The sequence below is a fragment of the Podarcis erhardii genome (assembly GCF_964252035.2).
Source record: "Podarcis erhardii genome assembly, chromosome: 6".
In the NCBI taxonomy this organism is placed as follows: Eukaryota; Metazoa; Chordata; class Lepidosauria; order Squamata; family Lacertidae; genus Podarcis; species Podarcis erhardii.
This window is the reverse complement of record NC_138510.1, coordinates 70,467,250-70,491,031: the sequence shown is the minus strand read 5'-3', so window position 1 is coordinate 70,491,031 and position 23,782 is coordinate 70,467,250. Positions and strand designations below refer to the sequence as shown.

The following is a 23,782-nucleotide window of genomic DNA, read 5'->3' as shown; positions in this document are numbered from 1 at the left end:
AGGCTTGAAAAGGAGGTGGGAAAGCTCTGGGACCTTGTCAGTGCCCTTAATGCCTCCTTCCCAGAGCCTTGCTTACTGGGTTCTGAGATGGTGCCTCCTTCACTCAGTGCCCAGTGCATGCACACCGCTTGCACAGCGACAAATCCGCTCCTGCTGGCTGCTCTCTCTCTCTCCTGCTTTAACTTTAGCTAAAACTCATTTCCTTCTCTCATTCCCTTGTTTCTGAAGCTCATTCTGCTATTTTGCGTTATGTTGACTAGTCAGGGGGGCTTGGCAGGGAGCACCTGTTGTGACTTCATTTTTGGTGGGTTCACAAGGAATCTAGACGCCAGTGGTTGTAGAGAGGGGAATTCAATTGTGGGGTTGAATAAAGGGGCATCCCAGCTGTGGATTACAAACCAGTAGTGCTGTTAACTAACCACAACTGCGCCTGGTGCAAACCATATATAATCGATCTAACTTTTCATTATCCAAAACTCTTTTTTTCTTCGAATTAAAAGAACAAAATATTCTAACCACTAAATAATAATACTGAATTTGATCCAGGGCACATCAGAGCACAGCAGTACATATTTGCAGTGCGTGACTCCATCCTGAAAATGTTAAGTAATAATTTCTGCTCATGTGCAGAGTACATCACACCAGAGCGATCAGCCTCTTATGTCTGAGATTAGGAATGAGATCTTCCAGGTTTAGGGAAGGATGGGGAGTCATATCCAGATAGGCAAAGAGCCCAAACTTTTCATTTTAGAAATTCACTCACATACTCACAAAAAAAGAAAGACTGCAATAAGAGCAAAAAACATTTTCTTCTTTTCTGCATTCAAAGTATTCTAAACTTAGAACTTTGGTGGATCCAGACATTTTTTTCTGGAAATATTCTGGAATTGCCGGCTGCTTAGACCAACATGCCCTGCTCCACCCAGTAGCTGCTGCAGATTTTAATAAGTGAGCGCAGTTAATAGTTTGTTGCAAGCCATCCACCACTTTGCTTCCCAATTCAATTCACATGCACACAAAAATGCAAAATGATTAAGGAAAAAAATAAAGATAGTTATTCACAGAGTGTCCAGTGTTTCTTCCTTGACTGCTCTCCTCTCCTCCCTATCTCTTTGTTACAAAACAAATATTGAAGTAACCAAAACAAAGCAAAAGCTCCTTGAAGCAGGAAAAACGCCTTGTCAATAGAAACATGAGCAATCCTGTTCATGAAAATTAAAATAAGAACACACAAGTAACAGAAAAGTTAATGGACATAACATGGATCATTTGCAGGATCCCAGTAGCCCTTGCTTACCTTTCCAGAAACAATTTTTTCATAAATCTGGATTGGTTGATCTGCAAAGAACGGAGGATATCCAGCTGCCATTTCATAAATTAAAACTCCTAAGGCCCACCAATCCACTGCTTTGTTGTAGCCCTGGCAAAACAAATATATAGTAGTTAGTGATATCCAACCAAATATAATATACTAATATAAACACACTTAAGTTTTAGGTGATATTCTAAAACTTTTACCAGCTTCAGCTCATCCAACAGCTGCAGTGATTCCTGGACCAGGACAGTTTGATCACAGTAATCCAGGCACTAATATCTTCAGGGTTGGATTACTGCAATGTATGATGTGGGGCTTTTAGGGACGTGGGTGGCGTTGTGGGTTAAACCACAGAGCTAGGGCTTGCCGATCAGAAGGTCAGCGGTTTGAATCCCCATGACGGGGTGAGCACCCGTTGCTCGGTCCCTGCTCCTGCCAACCTAGCAGTTCAAAAGCATGTCAAAGTGCAAGTAGATAAATAGGTACTGCTCTGGCGGGAAGGTAAACGGCATTTCCGTGCGCTGCTCTGGTTCGCCAGAAGCGGCTTAGTCATGCTGGCCACATGACCCGGAAGCTGTACGCTGGCTCCCTCGGCCAATAAAGCGAGATGAGCGCCACAACCCCAGAGTCGGCCACGACTGGACCTAATGGTCAGGGGTCCCTTTACCTTTATAATGTGGGGCTTACCTTGCTTTTGGGTCTAAAAACTAGTTTGTGCAGAATGCTGCAGCACAATTGCTCACAGAGATAAGGCCCTGTCAATATATTAAACCTGTGCAGAGAGACCTGCACAGGCTGCCAATTTGTTAATAGGGTCAAATACAATGTGTTAGTAAATAATAGCCTTTAACAGCCTACTCAACTTACTAAGACAGATTCCACAAGAATCAATATCTCTGACAAATCCTATCGCCATACTGACTTGGAAGTTAAACTCCATTCAAATTCAGTTAAAACTTCTTCCAAATGTGCCTGTTTAAGACTGTGGTCTTCCTCTTTTAACTAGTTAACACCGTGAAGCATTATGAAATACCTTGCTGAGAATTATTTCTGGCGCCAAGTATTCTGGAGTCCCACATAACGTCCAGGTTCTGCCTTTTACTCTTTTTGCAAACCCAAAATCTGTGACCTAGTAGCACAGGAAAAAAGAGTTACCACATTATCCAAGCTTTAGTTTTTTCTTAGTAATAACCTGAATGTTACATATAGCTTTCAAAAGCATTCAACCACAGAAGTGGTTCCATGTCCTATGGTTGATTCAAAATTCAGATATTTTCAAATCAAGGCATGACATATGTTTTGCTTTTGATTCGAAGCTATACAAGATGACAAAAGAAGAATTACCAGGAAGAATAAGCTTTAGACATGCTATATGTAACATTAGGCAATATTCATAAAAAGTTTTTCTCAATTAACATTAAGCATTTCGTTAGTATCACTTGCAGATATGATACATCTTGGATCAAGTTTCAGAATTCCCTTTGGTTGATAACCTGCAAAACCAACCAATCAAGGTATTTAATTTATCACCACCCGTTTCCTTACAATGCAAACATTTAAGCGTTTTGTATTTCTTGCTATGGAATGAAGCTGAGCTTGAAAACGTTTGTCTTCATCATACCTGGATATATCCTTGCTGGTCAATTAAAAGATTTTCGGGTTTCAGATCTCTGTAGATGAGGTCTAGGGAATGGAGGTACTCAAATGTTAGCACTATCTGAGCTGCATAAAATCGTGCATGTGGTTCACTGTAAACAAATGAAAATAATCAGGCTATTAAACCACGGTCAACATTTGCAGACATAGCATACTCATATTTGATAACAGAAATGTTTGAACTCTAAGGAAATAAAGAAAACTACAAATGGGTTGTATCCAACACTGCTGTTCCACTTAAGCAAGAGACTCCCACTTGCCCAATGGAACTCTGCTCTCATCTCCAGCCCCCTGCGTGCCTTTAAAAGTTGCTCCACAGGGTTGGGGGACCCTTTGGAGCAAATCTTGGGTGTATGAAGGGAAAGGAGAAGAAAAGGATGTCCTGTTGTACAAGCAGAATATTTTTTTTTAAATAATTTAATTTTAAATAATGAAATGTCTATTTTTATCTTATAAAGGGACTGCACAACCTAATATTATTGCTATGTTCTTATCTATCATTCTCTACTACCTATTTGAAGGAGAAACTGTTTTTCAAAGGCACTTCTGAAAGCCTTAATGTTCATAATGGATAAGAATAAAGTAAGGATCCCCTTGCAGATATTTCCTAAACATCCGAAAGCTAAGAGCTATCACCTCTTTCTCATTCCCTTCCTCACATCATTTTTCATAAATTATAATTCATTTATTATCTTACCTGAATCTTCCAATTCTTCTTAGATGTGAGAACATTTCACCCCCAGGAACATATTCCATAACCATGTATAAATTAGAATTGTCCTAAGGGAAAGTGAAGTATGTTCAGTTGTAAACCTGGGGTACTTAGGACAACCCAAGTAAATTGCACTTTTTTTCTGACAAGCAAACATAAAATAATACTAATAATACATTTTAAGTACTTTTATTATTGAAGACTGAACATAAAATAAGACAGGAAACATTCAAGTGGCCCATGAATTCAAACTGACCATACTTTTCAATTTTTCTCAGTGTTTAAGAGGCTCCCTTAAAGTCAGTACAGCAAGTTGCAACTTGGCAACTTAAACAAATCCAGGGTGATGAGGCAATTTGAAATTTTTCCTTTGGGCTTTTTGCTTTGTTAGGATCAATCATTCAAGTCCTTAAAGCTTATCATGGAGCTGCATGCATATCTCCTTTTGATCAGACTGTGATCAGGATGACGGCCAAGCATTTAGCAGCTGCTTCTTTTTTTTTTTTACAGTTGGAGAGTCTAAAATCACCTTTGTTTTGACCTGTGGGTCAGGAATCACTAGACTCTAAAAAGACAGAAAGCTGTGCAAGAAAAATGTAATAACAGTTTACCTTCTCGCTTGGTATTTACCTTAAAAGAATACTCCAGTCTTACAAGGAAAGGGAAGTTCACTGCTTGTAATATTCTCTTTTCATTAAGTGTGTGTTCTATTTGCTTCAGCTTAACCACCTAGGAACAAAGCATTTTTTATTAAACGCTTGAGTCTAAACATTAAGAGAATTCAAACAAGTGAAGGTCTTCTTAGTGGAAAGAGGAAAAAATAACAACTTAAGAACAGCGCTTCTAAAAGATGGTGGCGAGTGCTACATATAGCTTTCAAAGCACGGATTGCTACACCCACGTTAATACAGCAAATTTAGGTAGCAAGGCAGTTATCCTTTTTTACCTTTTAGAAGATGCTACATCTGAAGAAGAATGGCATGGCACACTATACCTTTTTCAACTCTGGCCTTTTTGCTGACACTGTCAAAGGAGTATTAAGAGGAATTCTAACAAGTATGGTCTGTGTGCACATGCAGTTCAAATACTACAAGAGTCTAGAAGCTCAGTTCACTTGGCACACAAAGTGGGGTTTTCAGGGCATAAAGCTTATCTACACACAGATATCTGGGGGTCCATTTTTTTTACTTTCATATAGCCTATTAAAAACGTTTGCTGCTTAGAAGCGTTCTCATATACTCTGTAGCTTCCTTCCTGACTAGGCATGATTTCCTTCTGTGAAAACTGCTTAATCACGGCAAAACAAAAAAAGGAGCTCTCCTACTTTTGTCTGTTTGCATACTAAGCTAGTGTTTTAAAAAATAATAATAATGCTTGTGTTCAACAGAGCCTGTCAGAAGTCTGCTAATACCCAATATTCTACCTGTTCTTAACAGCCACAGACCACTATAATTTCCTTACTTCCCTATTCTGAATGCATTTTGAGAGCTACAGAAGGAGAGAGTGAAAGCAGCAAACTGGCAACTGGCGAGATGTCAGGAAGTTCAAACATTTCCCCAGGAACCAGGAAAAGGAGACTCACTCTCTTACACGTTACTATGGGTAGCAGAATAAAGGTAAAGGTAAAGGTAAAGGTACCCCTGCCCGTACGGGCCAGTCGTGTCCGACTCTAGGGTTGTGTGCCCATCTCACTTAAGAGGCCGGGGGCCAGCACTGTCCGGAGACACTTCCGGGTCACGTGGCCAGTGTGACGAAGCTGCTCTAGCGAGCCAGCACCAGCACAGCACACGGAAACGCCGTTTACCTTCCCGCTATAAAGCGGTACCTTTTTATCTACTTGCACTTAAGGGTGCTTTCGAACTGCTAGGTGGGCAGGAGCTGAGACCGAAAGACGGGAGCTCACCCCGTCGCGGGGATTCGAACCGCTGACCATGCAATCAGCAAGTCCTAGGCACTGAGGTTTTACCCACAGCGCCACCCGGAATAACTAACTGGCAAAGAATACAATTGCTTAAAAACTTCAGAAGCCACAGCACCCTTTAGATGTTTTCCAGCTGAGCTAGCAGTTCCCATGCAGCTGACTGAAATGGCTATGTGGCTAGCGCCTGATCAGTGTCTTTCTGAAGGAATGCCTTTTTTCCTTGCAGATGTACAAGATCTCCTCATGGATAAGCAGCTGCCAGAGGCTCGGAGAACATCCAAGCCAAGCCCTAACACAAACAGCCTAATGCAAGCTTTTATATAATCAGATGTCACCTCTCTGCACGTTGCTGAATAATGTCCAACGTCTATAAATTTTGGGAACCATTTTCTTGCACATGCATGGCTACAAATGATGGTCCTGGGGCAAAGTCTTACATGTGCATAAGATAACTGATAGAAATTCAAACTTGTGGCAAACTGGCGCATAGTAATTTTCAGGACAGATCTGTAAGCTGCAGCAAAGGACGGGCAGCAAGGACGTAGTGAGAAGTGTCACAACTGTGTGGAGAAAGGGCCCACAGGCCGCCTCATTCCTCCCCTTACGTAGCCTTCCTTCTCCAGCTGTTCAAAATCAATGTCAATATGCAAGGAGTAGGTGTGGGATAACAGCCTCTTGTCACCATTTGGAATGCCATCTGCAAGCTAGAGGGCAATCTTCCATAGGAAACCAGGATTCTAAAATGCCCAGGCAGCTTCCACAAGAGCAGCAGTTTCCCTGCTTCACAAGGAGCATCTTACAGCTCCTTGGGGGCGAAAGGAAAAGTGACGGGTGGTGGCGAAGGAGCTTAGTGCAGACCGTAAACACTGTGTGTTACTCAGCACTAATATTAACCACCGGCAAGGGGCTCAAGAGAACTGTGCCTGAAAAAGTAAGGACATGGCTTGCTTGCACATAAGATCGCTTTCCAATTAAAGATTAACTTGATCCATGGCAAGCAGGCAGCAATGGAAAAGAGGAGGGGCCATGGGGGAAAGGAAGAGAGGCAAGCATAGCACAGGAGATACCAGCAAGGCTCTACTGTTATCAGGCGCCTTAGCAGAAGAACATGGGACACACACAGTTGTGCATTCACTCTACACATGCCACTGTTAGAAGTGCAGAGGTTTGGGCATTGATCTGAAATCAGTGTAAGCCAGAGATTTTCATGCTTTTTGAGTCCACGGCTCCCTTGACCAACTACATTCTTTCTGCAGCACCCCCTGGGGGGCTCAGGAACCCAGTTATGTCACCCCTTCAGCCTCCTCTCCTGTCTCCTTGGGAGTCCTCTGGGCAGCTTCCGCTTCCGCCCCTGGTCTCTGAGCTGCCCCACCCCCACATCCCCAAAGAGAGGTGCCTCCTTACATTGCCCCACGGGGGCCTGGGAAGCACCCCCTTGCCAGCTCCTGAGGCACCATTCACCTGGGGAGCTTGTAGCCAGGGCTGCTGCAACAAACAGCTGTGCAAGCCTTTGGGAGGCAGAGACCCAAAAGGACATCAAAGGAGGGAGGGAAGGAAAGAGGGACAGGGGCCATTGTTGCCTACGGCACCCTTGACCATCATTCAAGACACCCCAGGGTGCCATGGCATACTGGTTGAAAACCACTACTGTAAGCCCAAATGGGCACCCAAAATGTCTGAAAGGGCCTGGATCTCCCCAAAGGCTGGGCAAGCTGCCTGCAACATGGATTACAAAAGTATAGCTCTGATGAATAATTATTCCACTACATATGGAAATGTGAATGTTAGCTGAGGTTTTTAATTTTGAGAACCCAGTTCTTAACTTTGGGCAAAATGAAGCTCAAAACAGATGGGTCTATTTTTGAATCATAAAAGTACAATAAAAATAACAATCTGGTACGGAAAACATGTACATTGCTTGAGATTTCATGCTGGTATTCATAATTTGTGTATTAATGTCTGTCTATATTATTGAAACTAGCCTGTGGGGTGTTGATTTGCCACATGCCAACTCCCTTCCAAATTTGCAGCTGCTAGACTATATTAAAACACCAAACTAAAAATACTCCCTTCTTATCTAGTACTGCTCCCTGATACAAGATAACTGGAGAAATGCAAGAAGCTTGTGAATAGAACGTAAGCTATCAATGTAGTCAAATGAGTAGCAATGGCTAGCTTAAAAAGTGGATCACGCTGTATCAGCCAGCTATTTTCCAATGCTCATTTAAGAGAATTGCTTACTTCTTTTAAAAGATTTTAGGTAGGCCCTTGCAAATATTAAGCAGCAAAAAGCAAGAATGAATATATATATATATCTCCCCTTCATATTTAGTAAGTAGGAAGACGACTTCACTGCCCAATATTACAGAAAGGTAGAATATATATACATTTGCATAATCTTTATTCCTGGGAGAGAATGAAGGATCAAGCTATTTACTGTGAGAGTACAAAAGATAGTAGAATATATCCAGTTGAAATTGAGTAATCTGCATGAGCAAAAAAATCATATGCATAACAGGATATGCATGCTAAGATTAAGGACACTAAAATACTGCATTCTATTTTTGTATCACTTTTAGTATCCACTTTGAGTGCAAAAATCTTAACTTAGAAATAGTGTTCTTTAAAAATAATTGCCAATAAAAAACTTCACAGGCAGTTTGCAGTTATGATATCCATTAAGTATTTCAAAACAAAACAAAAGGTAAAGTGCCCAGATTGGCTTCCACTGTCAGTAAATGACTATTACTTCCGTAAGGCAAACTTCAGGAAAAATAGATGTTGCTCCACCCTAATGAAACAGAACACAAATATTAGTGTTCAACAAACACAGTAGATTGTTATAATAAAAAATATACCAACTTTTTGTTTATCCAGTATCTTCATGGCATAATACTGCTCTGTGGATTTGTGTTTCACCAGCATGACTCTGCCAAATGATCCGGTTCCAAGTGTTTTTAGCCTCTCAAAGTCATCTAAACCAGCAGTATTCTACATGAACACAAAACAAGATACTGAGATATTCCAAGTATAAAAAGATAAACGTTTTTGTAACTTCAATTATAAATATAACAGCAGCAGCCATAAAAGGTCATATGATCTTTCTGTTCTCCATCTCTCTCCTATAGCTCCTTTCTCCCTTCTTGAGAAATATTATCCAAAAAGTCAGGAAGCCCTGTAGCCCCCCCCCCCAGTGGAAGGAGGCTAGAGGAGGAGAAAAGAAAGATCATTGTGCAAGCCACCTTCTGCTCATACACCTTCTGGACACAGTGTGTGTTAATTCATCAAGAAGGATGTCAACCATATTCTGTTGCAATCATAAATGAAAAATGTGAAATAGCTACTGGCTGGATTTCATGTAATTCACCATATTTTTTGTTAACAGTATTAGTACTAGAGGGGAAAAAATACCCTTTACAAAATAGAAATATTAATTCTTACTAGGCAGCAGCAGAGGCTGGTTGCACACAATTAAGTATTTAACTGTTTTTTAAAAATGCACCAACTTGGCCTTTTTCTCGGTCAAAACCATGTTTCTGAGGGCAAGCACCCTTATTTCCTGTTAGGGACAAGGACACACTACAGTTCCAGTATGACTGGGGAGGAATGGAGTGTACAGAGATGAGCTGGCTTCCCTCCACCTCAGTTATGACCTGATATGTTTTCTTCTCGCACAGAATTAAATACCTCCCATTGACTTAAGACATTTAAGGGGCTAGAATCTGGAGCCTGTTACAGTTGAAAGACATCTTGACACTTCCACAATCACGGTTAACAGTTTTAATATATTAAACTTTTCTCAAAGAGCTGATGGATCTAGGAGACACAAAAACTCTCATGCAGCCTATAACAAGTGGTAGACAAGAGTCATGTGGGATTGAAGTCCAAGCAATACAGTTGAACAGAAGTTAAGAGCTATGGTGATAGAGAGTTTATTAGTATTAGGCCCCAATCTGAACAGGCCTCCTGTTCCATCTATGACAATGCAACAAACAGAGCTCCGCAAGAAAGCTCAAATATCACCACTAGGTTACCTGTGACCATGTTCTGACGTCATAAGCCATGTTTCGTTGTTGTTAGGAAATAACCGACCAGTGTTTAACATAAATTGTGATGAATCAGAAAGCCCAGCTTATTGTCACATGAAAACATAGCTAGTAAGGTCTCTGTGAGGAAACTAAGTAACCAATGAAGACCATTTATTTGGTTAAACAGTCAATCTCCACATTCACTACTGAACAACTGTTTGCCACTTTTAAGTACACACAAAAACAGGTGCATGGGATGAAGACATCATTAAAAGTTTCCTGCACAGAACCTAATTATTTTTTTCCAGGAATTATCACAACTGTATCACATATAAGAGTGCCTTCCTTTATTCCCAAACATGAAAGACTAAATTGCAAGAAAATGGTAGTTAAATTGGGTTTTGTTACCTGAGGGGGGCTTTCCCATTTTCTTAAAAAGTCTTCTTTGGCTTTGGCTAGGAACTCTTTCACTGTAAGCAAAAACGAAAATGTGATGCTTAGAACAATTCACTAAAGTATCGAAAGCGATCTGAAATTATTTTAAGGCTGCTTTACGAAGTGCCAATGAAAACTCATAACTCTTCAACTCACACGCTAAATAAGAAGCAAGGTTTCTACAGTAGATCTAACAGCTCTCTAAAGCTTATGAATTACAATTTCAGCACAAGTTTGCTTAAACTAGTTTAAAATCTAACAGGCCACACCACTGGACACGCGAGCAGGCTTTAAGGTGATGCAGATCCCTCTTAGATGAACTGGCGGCAGATTGTAAAGTTAACAAAAGTGCCCTGTTGGTATTTGGAGAGCAAACAGTTCTCCTTAATAGAATGCATCACTTTTGCTTAAAGGCTGTTTGCAAGCTGAAGAATCAAGTGCACAGCATTACTGCAAGCAAAGGCAAAACATAGGGTTACAAAATTGCACATTAGAGATGCCCACAGTCAGAGACTATCTTAAAGTACTAATTTTGCATTTCAGGTGATATTCTGCACACCCCATGTAAAATGTGCACAAAAATAAAAAGTCAATTACTTCTACATTTTAAGCATTTGAACATTATTATTAGCCAAACCACAGCAGGCTATTCTGTAAAAATTCTGTATTCCTAAGTGAGGGTTACTTATCTCAGGGCAGAACAGTTAGGGAATCCTGGTCTGAGGTGGCCAGAAAAGGAGTAACCTCATCCTATGTTTTGGAAGATTATTGCCTGGTTAGATCCACCTGCAGTGGACACATTGTAGTGTGGCACTGGTGGGGAAAGGAGATTAATGAACTAGTTGCGCAATTCATTAGATCCTGGCCTACATCACAATTTAAGGAAATTGCTTCCTTTGAAATTCCACTCCAATTCAAGTGAAAGAAAGTTAAATGTGGCATAGTATTAGGGATCTAAATGAGTTTGAGTGTGTGAAAAGAAGAAAATTGTGTAAAATACATGAAGACTTTTCAAATGTGAAGATGACCTACCACTAGCCGTCCACCCCAAGTGCACATTTTAGCAATATCTTAGTTTTATAATTGGATTGTCCTCCTTTTCCTAATTTTATAGTACAGTCAATGACTTTGGGCTCTAATGAAAGAATGAGCATACCAAAGGTTTCTAAAGGTTTCACCAAGGATTTGTAGGAACATTCACCCGCATAGATGTGATGAAAAGAAAGAAAGAAAGAAAGAAAGAAAGAGAAAAAGGGTTTACGTATTTTCCATATGAGGCACATGAAATCAAATTCATCCCACCCCAGCTCCTTTCCCACCCTTCTCTTCCCTAGGAAATGGGCATCAGTATACATCATACCTCCCATGTTGTCAAAGCAGACTACACCACAATTTTTACTGTATAAAAAGCAACCAAATGAACACACACAATTTCACTTAAAGAACCAACAGGTAAGAATTGTAAAGTATTGTACTGTACACTGAAAAAAAGGGTACATAAGTTATCTTGGGAAGAGGACTTCGGTAATAATTTAAAGCAACAGGTGCCCAGGGATACCAATACATATATAAATATATTATATGCTAAAATCTTAGAAGAAACCAAGTATGCCATTTATATAGCAGTTGTGCTGATTGAAAAGACTTACCACTTGCCCCCCAAACTGCATATTTAGTCATGCATATTAAGATGAAATTTCATCGGCTGCAAACCAACAAAGATATATGTAACGTGGGGGGGGGGGGACGGGGGACCTGCATGTGCAGCCCAAGATTTGACATCTCCACAGCAACCAAGCACACTTTTGAGCTGTCATGCCATATTCTGAACAGAAAAGCAACTTGCTTGTTCAGCAACTTAAGTGCCGGAAGAGGAAATACACAAAAAAGCTATATGTGCAGTTGTGTCCGCCGCCCCCCCCCCCATACACTTATAACCAGACTACATCATGGCCTTGAACTTCACACCCACATTCCATCACTTGGTTAGCACACCCACAAATGTTAAACCTATCCAAAAATCAGAGACATCTTTACACAGAATGATAATGGAAAATAACACTAGCTGCTCAAGATTCCAATTCCAATTGCAGTTTTCCGGAGTGTCTGAAACTGTAATACAGTCTTCTTGGATGATTTCAAAGTAGCTACTTCCTTTTCCAACACTTCTATTTGTCCACAGTCCATAACACACTTCAAAACATTCAACTCAATAAATTTAGAATACAACACCCACAGCCAAAATATAATGAACCCATTGTTTTGGTCTTGATTCAGATGACCACCTAAACCACAATTCGATATCCTGGTTTGAGAACTGTCTAGTAACTATAGCTCCTTCAGTTCATGTGAAAGTGGAAAGTGTTTCAGTCAAAAGTGAAAGTAGAAGTATTCACTCTCCTCCTTTTGCATGGGAAGGAAGAGGATGCTTGCTACAGCTTGTTTGCTATACAGTAATCCAAATAATATGATGGTCTGAACAGGATCATAGTGGGATAGGATGGAAGATATAATTTGCTTTGCCACATTACTCAATTATGAGATAGCACTGTTTTGTAAAAAAAAAAATCGTAAGATAGGAACAAATATTTTTGGGTGCATATCTCCTTCATCCTCTATGAATCACACACTTTTTCCCCCATGTAAAAATTTGGGATAAAAAAGAAGCTAGTTCATATATATATATCTGGGAACTCTCATTGTAATCGTATTGTTTGTTGTTTATTAATCATATCAGACAACTGTATATGTGGGAAAGGGCTAATTTAACATAGTTTCTATCCTCCAGCTACAAAGTCTAAGAGCAGATTGCAAGTCCAAGTAGCATAAGAAAGTAAGTACATGGGAAATGTGCAATATTCAAATAAATAATGAAAACAAGTTTTTTAGCAGGGTTCTAAATAATTCTCCTGTGAAAAGCTTTTTAAGAAAAATCTGTACAGTTAACTTATTTCAATTAGAATTTTTAAGAATTCGGCAAGTACTGCACTGGTGAATATTTGACATGTGAACTCATAACATGGATGTAATTCCTAGATAGTAGATATGTCTTAAAGATTTCTGGAAAGAGCTTCTTAATGTTTCCTTTCAAGTTATAGGTAAAATCATTCCACAACTGCCCTCTTTATGATTATTATGTATGGTGAATTTAGCCCAACTCAAATGAGTGAATAATTTGATCATAATGGAAATAAAACCTTTAGCTATACAAATATGTAAAACTTGGAAGAGCATTTACTTTAAAAACAACAACTAAGTTTAGACATATCTGGGACATATTTTCTAAATTCTGAAAGTATATGGCAATAATTTAGATTTCTGTAATTTTAAATATAGAAACATGCACCAGCTAAACATATACTGGCAGTGGTTTGACATACTCCCTTGTTATTGTGAAAATAATTTCATACTGAAGAGTCAGCCCCAATAAGGCAATAAAGAAGTAAAAATATCCATGAGAAAAATTTGCACAAGTCCGAGGTAAGAGCTATTAAGTAATTACCTGGACTCTTCCTTCTTTTGGCTCTCATGTACACACAGAATTCAGAGTTTTATGCAAAAGTCCTTAAGGACCATGCCAGCATGCCAGCTCCTGGAGTCCACACATGGTGGGCACCTCTGTCTCCACTAGAAGCAGAATACCTAACACAAACGACGTGAAAAACACAGCTGGACTCAAATTAAATAGCAATGAAAGCACCTATATTGTTTTAGGTATTTATGTTACTGACTTCCCTCACTCCTGCTACCTGGGCAGATGGTGAGGAAAGAAACCTTGCTTCTTGTTCTCTTACTTGTTTTCTACACACACACACACACACACACACACACACACCCCTGCCCTTGCATTTTCAAAGTCTAAGATAACTAAGTATGTGAGCTTAATGAAATTGTCCTCTCCCAGCTTCTACTGTGGCAAACCAGCAATACGGAACCTTCATGGGTCTGAAAACATATTGTAATACGAAAGGACCCCTTTCCCTCCCCCCTTCCTTTGCCCTTGGAATAAAGCTACTTCAACAATTGCAGGCTTCTGCATGTGTGAGAACACAGAGAGAACATGTGTTCTGCAGCTATGGACTTTGCTTTCCACCTTACGCATGACCCTAATGTGTGCTAGCAAAACATGCACTGTGGTATATGAGAGTAATCCCCCAAAAGTCACAGAAGTAAAGGGCAGACATCTTGCAGTTTGTGAACGTGCCTTCATTCTGTCTTTGGCTCAGATGTTATTTAGGCTCAGAAGTTATTTTGAGACTTGAGACTCCAAAAATTCCAGTGACCTCATGGGCAACAGACCCCAAGCCCAACAGGACTGCTGCAGGACAGGAAAGCCCAACAGTATCTGGCCTGGTCAGACTGGTTAGCAGCAAGTAGAATCGAGAGCAATAAAGACCTATGGGCTTAACACATTGCAGCTGCAGGATTAACAGCTATTGTCAAACATCCATGAGAAATGCTTATTCTCCAGCAGCTTTTACAACCCTCACACATTATTTTTTTTGGGGGGGGGGCGCGAGAAACCAGCCTTTATGTTATCACAAATATTCTATTTTTCCAAAGCAAGCGTTTCCACAGTAACCATGTTACTGTAAAAGGGATAACAATCAGGAAGTCATTGAAACAAGCCTAGGCACAAAACAGATAGCAATCCTACCTAAACAGAGGTCATTTCTGAACAGAGAACACCCTGTCTACTTCAGTTTATTTATACACAAACACAATACAGCCATCAAAATTTTACTAAAGGTGTGGCAGTATCCACACCTAGAGCTACGTTTCCATAACACATTTTGGATCTTGCTATTTGCTTCTAACTAGGGCTGTGCGTCTTTTTATAGTAAGCCTTCAGTTAACAGCAACCTCCCCCCACCCCACCTTTCATTTACAGCACATAATATTTCTCAGCTAGAATGCAGTCAACAGGGCTCAAGAGATTAAAAGGAAATTCGGGATCATCATAACAAATGATACAGTTGAGTATAACTGGGAAGCTAGCAGTTTACAGGTCAGATTAACAATATGGCCAGAATACTTGCTCATGAGCATATTTCTCCAGCGTGCCAATTCTGGAACTTCTTTTCAAGAGGGATATTGTAGACAAAAGCATCTTATGTGAACATTAGAGTCTATATTTACAATGTACAAACTTTACTACCATGGAAATAAATGAGTCAGACTTGAGATGAGGGGTGGGAGGAGAAGCAGGCAGCTTCAGGTTAAAACCCGGCAGACATGTTTTCAGTTTCTGTATGTCAGAAGCGTGCTTTAAAACCGCCTTATGAAGTACCTCAAAGTTATCAGCCTCATAACAATTTGTTCACACTCCGGAAGAGCAGCTAAAGTTTAATGAAAACACTTTAAGATTCCATCTACATACAGCTCTGGGCAGGCAAACTACCGTAATTCCCCCTTTGTTGCACCTTGTTCCTGCTCTTAATCTGAAGCTAGCCTTACAGTTTAGATTCTCTGTGGTGGTGAACAGCAATTCCTTCCCAGCAACCATGACTGGTGGGGCCCACTACTCAGTGAGTGGACCTAAGCAGAGACAGAGCTGCCCATGATATTCTGCTGTGTTTTTGAGGCAGCTGCGGAGATTACCACTCCCCCCACCCACCTCCTCACCACCAGAGTGTGTTGCAGAATGCACAGAAACTGGTAATCACACAGCTGGTTTCTATGAAACAGGAATGAGGAAAACAGCAGTGACAGGAAATTGGTCCTTGTGTTCACCAGTCCACATAGTGATTGAGTGCTGTGGTGCGTTACCTTGGCTCTGGGTGCCTCTGGGTTAAAGGCAAGAGAGCAGGGTGAAAAGTGACGGGGCAGAGGAGAAACAAATTATCCCCTCAATTCCAAGGATTGTACAGTGGTGCCCTGCAAGACGAATGCCTCGCAAGACGGAAAACCCGCTAGACGAAAGGGTTTTCCGTTTTGGAGGTGCTTCGCAAAACGAATTTCCTATGGGCTTGCTTCGCAAGACGAAAATGTCTTGCGAGTTCCTGCGGGTTTCCCCCCCCCTTTTTCGGATCCGCTAAGCCGCTTATCAGCTGATCCGCTAAGCCGCTTATCAGCTGATCCGCTAAGCCGCTAATAGCACTAATCCGCTAATGGGCTTGCTTTGCAAGACGAAAAAACCGCAAGACGAAGAGACTCGCGGAACGGATTCTTTTCGTCTTGCGAGGCACCACTGTATATCACATTCAAATATGCCTTGGTAGGGCTTATAAACTCTTAGGAGGGAACTCTATAGTAATAGTATATGAAAACAACTATTTGGTTTGAGCTAGTTCTACATACCCTGTAGAAACCCAAAATAATTGTATCATTGAAGCAACTCTCTCTGAAACACAGTACCTGGACATTTTAGACTGCTCTGCTATTCCTTTAAGAGCTGAAAACACCTGTCTAGAGGGAAGTCCCACAGTAACTGCATAGGACAGTCTTCACCAACCTGGTACTGCCCAGCTGTTTTCGACCATAACCGGAATGGTAGGAGTTGCAGAACAAATCAGCTGAAGGGTATCAGGTTGGAATCAAAGATCCAATGTAGTCATTTCTGAATAAATAAAGACCCACAGTGTGCAAATATGACTGTCAGTATAGATCCAGGTGACAGAAAGTCAAGTGATTAATTTGGTTGCCATGTATCAGGTATTAAGAAACATCAAAAGGATTTATTATGTAGATAGACTGCAATAAAATATTATAGTCTTCCCTTTTCCAGGAAAATGGTCCCCCCCCCTCCCACTCTTGTTTTTCACCATAGTTTAGCTTAGCTTCTGGGAAAACAGGAGAAAAGGAGAGGAAGAGATTTAGAAGCATGGGTTTTGAATTTGACACATCCATAAAGTGTTCAAATTAAAATTACATTTTCAGGTATTTAAACAATTCTGGTATGCATGCCTGCCTGAGAGCATGCAGAAGGAGAAGAGGTGAAGCATCATTCACCCGCCCCAAATCATCACCTTATAAAGTAGCATTTGTTCAGCTTTAAAACAATCAGGACTCTTGGAAGTAAATCGCTTAATTTGAAAATCTCAAACTAATAAGCCCAAGGTCTTTCATTAACAGAGTTGTTATCGTATTAGCTTTCAAATCAAGGGAAACTTCAATGTTTACATTTGTCAGGAGTTATTTTATTCATTGCAGTACTGAGGTCAATTAGCTGCTGTGACCAACCTTAGTTTCTAGGATGGTTTTATCTAACCTGAAGAATTCTTTATATGAAAGATCTGTGATGAAAACAGATGCATTTAAGTAATTAACTTATGTTAAACAAATAACATTAAGTCTAATATTGCATGTATAGACAGCTAGAGGCATAGTTTAAGAAAACCATGTGCATGTGTTTGTGTGCTTGGATTGAAAGGGTGTATTGTGAGAATGAAAAGGCACTTTAAGTTGTGTAAGACAGCCGCCCTCCTGAATTTTGACAATTTCTCCAGTGAGAAGGAGCCAAGAGAGCCCTGTTGTACAAGTGAGTACCACTCACACGTCTCAAGTTTTCAGTCTCATTTAACACACACACATGTATGAGCTCTTGCACATTTACTTCTACATTGTTTTCAGCTGATCACCAGTGTTTCCACAGACTATACAGACAGAACTTCCTCCTTTGAATTTTGTCATAAAATCTGAAGTAACTGTACAACTACAACAGCTCTAGTGATACTAATTCCAATGATGAGCTTCAACTTATGTAGGAGAAATTAAGAGCTATGTAAGTGTACACCAAAGATGCACTCAGGTATTCCATTTCTGAACCCTCAAACCATGGTTTGCATATTGGAATACTGCCTGCTTGCAAGCTTCCGCCACTCCAATGCACCCAGGAAGTTGGCCATTACACCCAGCCCCAGCAGAATGTGGTTCAGAGAAAGCCCTCCAAACCAGAAATGCAAGCCTCCCTGAGTTCCTCATTTGGGGGGGCTTGCTCTAAACTACAGCGTGCAGAGTTTAGGCACAATGGCAAACTATGGTTTGATCAAACTAAGCAGTTTAAGTGCATGGCATGAAAGGAAGAACAAAACAGACAGGCATATGGCCTGTTCCCAGTTGATTGGAAACATGACATCTGAAGGCAGCCCACGAGGGGTGGGGGATGGGATTGAATTGAATAAGTACACAGCCTGTAAACCCAGCCAGAGAGCTTTAATAATAAAAAAATGTGTGCATGCTCTTCAGTTTGTCTTAGATAAGAATGTACAGGAAGCTGCTTTGCAGCAAGAAAGACCACTGGCCCATCAGTATTGTCAACACTGTTAAACAGTGGCTCTCCTGGGTTGCAGGCAGGAGTTTCCCCACTACTTGGAGATGTCAGGGATTGAACCTGGGTTCTTTTGCGTTTAAAGCATGTGCTCTGTTCACAATGAGCTACGGTCCTTTACTCAGAATGAAAGGAGCAAGTCCCCAGCACCTACTATGCTGAAGTTATTTCTGTCCTGTAGGGAGATGCCATAAGTGCAAGTGGAAGCAAAGGAAGTTACGGTATGCTCTTCAAAGGAATATGCTAAAAGATTTCTTCTAAACTAGATACACAGGGACTGGGTGAGGTGGGATGTCAGTCAGATGCTGCATATCTAACCAGCTTACCTCTCCCAATCATGGCCCTGGTCAACAAATTTGGACATGCAAGCCGACCAAGGCATTTGTCTGTGTGGACTGCTGATCCGGTGGCAAGTCCACACCCTTCTAAAGATAGCATTGGATTCAGCATTCCTATCCTGCCCCTGATGTCTATGATGGGGCATCACATTTCCATAGAGCATACAGTACGGCAGCTAACATGATAGCCTTCAGCAACCTCTGGAGGACATCATGTCGGTTAGCTTGACATACACATGTAACATAAAATATGCAAGCGTCCCTGGACTGTGATAATTTCCCAACTTTATCTGGGATATCAACCATGCAGTTTAAACCTAAACGTGCTGGGGTAAGCATGCATATGCAGAACAGGACATACTGTCTCTCCCACATCATGAGATACGTTAATCATGCTATCTGATCTGGCTATCGATTAAAGCTGACTCCACCAAGTAGCCATCAGGGGCTATACAAAAGATTGCATGTATATGTGTGGATGCAATTCCAAGTGCCAAATGCAGTTTTATACCCAGTAAGACACCCTTTATATGCAAATGATCTGAACCAGCATGGAGATCACTGTATAGAAATCTGATTCTGCATATTATTTGCTTTGCTTGTAATATGGCAAACTCTACTAAAGACTACATGTACATTGTGTCAGTATATAGTTAGAATCATAGAATCATAGAGTTGGAAGAGACCACAAGGGCCATCGAGTCCAACCCCCTGCCAAGCAGGAAACACCATCAGAGCACTCCTGACATATGGTTGTCAAGCCTCTGCTTAAAGACCTCCAAAGAAGGAGACTCCACCACACTCCTTGGCAGCAAATTCCACTGTCAAACAGCTCTTACTTTTATATATTTGAACATGGCTATCATATCACCCCTTAACCTCCTCTTCTCCAGGCTAAACATGCCCAGCTCCCTTAGCCGTTCCTCATAAGGCATCGTTTCCAGGCCTTTGACCATTTTGGTTGCCCTCCTCTGGACACGTTCCAGTTTGTCAGTGTCCTTCTTGAACTGTGGTGCCCAGAACTGGACACAGTACTCCAGGTGAGGTCTGACCAGAGCAGAATACAGTGGCACTATTACTTCCCTTGATCTAGATGCTATACTCCTATTGATGCAGCCCAGAATTGCATTGGCTTTTTTAGCTGCCGCGGCACACTGTTGGCTCCTGTCAAGTTTGTGGTCAACCAAGACTCCTAGATCCTTTTCACATGTACTGCTCTCAAGCCAGGTGTCACCCATCTTGTATTTGTGCCAGATTAGTTGACAAACAGAAAAAGAACCAGACTTCTTCCATCTATTTTTTGCAATAAAAGCGGGGGGGGGGGGGGGGAATCAAGGGAAGATAAATCTATTGGCCTACATTTCCTATGGGTCAGATTTTACTTATGCACCTGCATAAGTAGTTACCATGTCTGAAATAGGCCGCTGCCTGAATCAGATTCTGTTTTTGCATATACACTAGCCTCCCCAAAAGTCAGGTCACACATCCTGTTTGTTCCATGATTATGAGACTGGAGCAATAGAAAGGCAATTTATTTTTTGCTGTATTCTTAAAAAACAAAAAGAAAAAAACCCATGATTGCAGCCCTGCAGATAAGCATCTTTTTTATTATCCTCTGTACTGATCTTGCCTTTTATTTAAGTTATTTCAACACATTAAAAGCAGCATTGCTATTTAAATTGCCTTTTTCACACTAGTGAAATGCTTGCAATATTTATTTTTTTTTGGGGGGGGGAATTATTTGGAAGTTCAGGAAGCATGATGCCATTTGATAAAACCTTTTTCTGAAAATAAGCTTAAATACAAAACTATATGCTTAAAACAAAATGGTATGTACAGTTATTTGGTCCTTTGCCTATGTCATTGAAGTTTGGGGCAGATAATCTATATTCTGCTTCTGCCTGCTATATAAGTGATCTCAAAATCAAATTTGTTTGACAGAAATGTTGACAAAAATCGATTTGGTAATCTGATCACAGCAACTGCCTTAATACCTCACCAGATCAGCTTCAATTTAAAATGCCAGCACCTTAATTTAAATGTATTCTCCTCCACACACAAAATTCTCTTTCTCCATAATTCCTTGAGATTAATAAATGTAGCAAAATCTACCACACACAGAAAGCTAAAAAAATTCCCCATCTGCAAATGATGAGACAAACATTTGACTCAGATATTTATGTAAATTTCTACAAATAGTGACATGAAAGATGCTAAAAGAAAACTAATTAAAATAAAATCTAGGATGCTTCTACAAGTCTTCACTTACAATTGTTAAACTTTAATTATACATAGCAAAAAATATAAACTTACAAAGAAAGCATGAGCTCTGTTATAATTTATATTCTATTAAATGCTGCATCCAGATACATTATAGAATACTAAACAATTTACTACTGGTCTTTTTTTCTTTTTAGAGCAACTCTATAATAACTAGATGAAAAAGAAAACAGCTCACAATAAATTAACGTAACACAGGGGATAATTCTGTATACTTCCTTTAAAAGCAGATAAATTTATCGTTCCAACGAAACTATAACATTAGAAACATGGAAGTGACTTACCATTCATGTTGAAAGGCTGGTTTTTGGAAACATATTGCTAGTAATGTTTGCCCAGTAAATGAGTTATTTAATCTCTAAAGTAAAAGCATTGATGCTCTCACATACGGCCACTAGAACTGGAAGACAAACAAATCCAGAGAGCTTATATTCATCCAGCCAGCTTGAGATATGCAAACTATCCAATAAAAATACCAGCAGTTGATAGCAGATCCATATTCAAATAGCGATGCTCATTAACGACTTGTTTTTGAGCCAGCATTACCTATACACAGATAAAGCGACTCAAAATGGCAGAGGGGGAAAAAGCAAAAACGCCAGGATGTTTTAAGATGTTCTCAATTATATCAAGCACTGCTTGTTTCCATAGCAACCTTAGAGGAGAATTATCGGTCTGCTTGTACCCAACCAGTAGTTTCTCCTAAAGCTTTAATTTATCCACATAAGCAACATATTTCTATGTTTTTTATTAATATGACTTTTTTTAAAAAAATAGTGTTTCTTCACACACACAAAACTCAAGATAGTCTAGCAGATGCTCTATAGGATATTAGGAAATACCTGGAAAGTGCTCAAAGCATAACTCTACCCCCCCCCCCGCCTATTATAATGTACTGTCATGCTACATCATGCAGCACAACCAAAAAACATCCTTGGAGTTAACTCATTCCACACACAGTACAACCTATACAGTACGATCTTGATTGCTGGTGTACCATTATTACCATCACTACTTTATTGTGATTTATATCAAACTGAGTATTACATAAATGTGCTTCAAACTAAAAGCAATCATACACCATTCCCAACAATAAATACATCAACAAGATCACCACTAAAACAGCTATTTAAAAAAAATGAAAAACCATCAAGCCACAGAGAAATACAATTAACAACCATGTGCCAGACGTAGAGGAAACTGGCACTGAAAAATGGTGGGTCTTGGTGCTAGGTAAGCTTCCATTGGAAAAGCATTCCAACCGAGGGTCTTTACAGTGAAGGGCCTCTCTCTTGTAACCACCCATCACATTTCTGTTGGAAGGACACTTGGACAAGGGCCCATGATCATGACTCAAGTGTCCGGGTAGGTTGATAATGAGAGAGATTTCTGTAAGGCAACAGGTTCCCAACTATATAAGACTTCATAGTCAAAACCATCACTGTGATTGACCCCAGAAATTTATCAGAAGCCAGGGCAAAACAGGTGTTACATGTAAAGGTTAATTTGTACACTGTGCTTTATATTTTTATGCAGTTCTCTTTAATAATCCTATAAAATATGGTACTATGTCCATCCCATACACACAGAACCAGAGCAGAATGATTTCTCCAAAGTCACCCACAATAAAATCACAGTTGACCCAGAACTCGAATTTGTAGCGTTCAAGGTGTCCCTGGCCTGGTCAAACAAGAAAACCAGAGACACCTAATAATCTGTGACTGGACTCCAGCTCCCATAACCCCCAATCAGCATGTCCAATGGCTAGATATGATGGAACTTGTTGTCCAGCAGAATCTGGAGAGCTAAATGCTAAACCCTCACAAGAAAAAACCAGTGTTTCATGTATTGACTGTTTAGAATCCCAAACACAAAGCCATGGTATAAGCTTACCAAGTGTATATTGGTAGACACTTGAAAACCTAGTTCAACCATAATGATATTCAGAAATGCTTTACCACAATTAAGGAAAACAAAAAATGGCTAAACATTATACATAATGTCTCCATGGTATTTAGAAGCTTAAATAAAGAATCAACGGGGTTTTTTGAAACTATGTAAAAGACCGTATTTTCTAAAAATGGAGAACAAAAGTAACAATCCTTGTCAGTATTAAAAAGCCATTGGAAACAGATAAGTGCTTTTAAGCCAAAAAATGCAGCCAGAAAATCAGTGTGTAACTTAAAACACTTCATAGTATGCGCTTCACACACTAATGTCCATCTGATCCCCGAAAACCTGAATGGAGGCAATACAGCTTCCCAATAACCTGTCGCAGCTGTGAGCAGCTTAACTCAGGGTAGGGAGAGAGACAACTATTCTGCTCACATTATTAAACCACAAGAAGCTAACAACCCACAGAGATACAGCTTCCTCTTTGAGGACTATAACTGCATAACAAGATGTTTTGCAAAGAGGATATGTCGAAGCAATAGACCAGGGCCCAGCAAACTTTTTCAGCAGGGGCCTGGTCCACTGTCCCTCAGACCTTGTGCGGGGCCAGACTATATTTTTGGGGGGGGAAATGAACAAATTCCTATGCCCCACAAATAACCCAGAGATGCGTTTTAAATAAAAGCACACATTTTACTCATGTAAAAACACCAGGCAGGCCCCACAAATAACTCAGAGATGCAGTTTTAAAAAAGGACACATTCTGCTCATGTAAAAACACGCTGATTCCTGGACCGTCCGCTGACCGGATTTAGAAGGCAATTGGGCTGGATCCGGCCCCTGGGCCTTAGTTTGCCTACCCATGCAATAGACCTATAGGGCTGCAATAGAATTTTTACCATTCTAGTTTTCCTCCCTCCTTTCCAGTGCTACAA

At 40.3% G+C, this 23,782-nt stretch overlaps 1 protein-coding gene across 3 annotated transcripts in view; it reads right to left on the bottom strand.

The window, feature by feature from the left end:
• PRKACB (protein kinase cAMP-activated catalytic subunit beta) overlaps positions 1-23,782 on the bottom strand; it is a 59,231-nt gene that overhangs the window by 7,712 nt on the left and 27,737 nt on the right. For 2 of the 3 annotated variants that reach the window (XM_081866072.1, XM_081866071.1), the window contains exons 2-8: positions 10,041-10,102; positions 8,467-8,595; positions 4,314-4,412; positions 3,669-3,751; positions 2,937-3,063; positions 2,349-2,444; positions 1,298-1,420 (exon numbers count right to left, since the gene is read on the bottom strand). In XM_081866072.1, the coding sequence (XP_081722198.1) occupies positions 1,298-1,420; positions 2,349-2,444; positions 2,937-3,063; positions 3,669-3,751; positions 4,314-4,412; positions 8,467-8,595; positions 10,041-10,102 (719 nt within the window). Of the gene's footprint in view, positions 1-1,297; positions 1,421-2,348; positions 2,445-2,936; positions 3,064-3,668; positions 3,752-4,313; positions 4,413-8,466; positions 8,596-10,040; positions 10,103-21,238; positions 21,555-23,782 lie in introns of those variants that run through there. The other variant, XM_081866073.1, reaches the window with a different exon arrangement.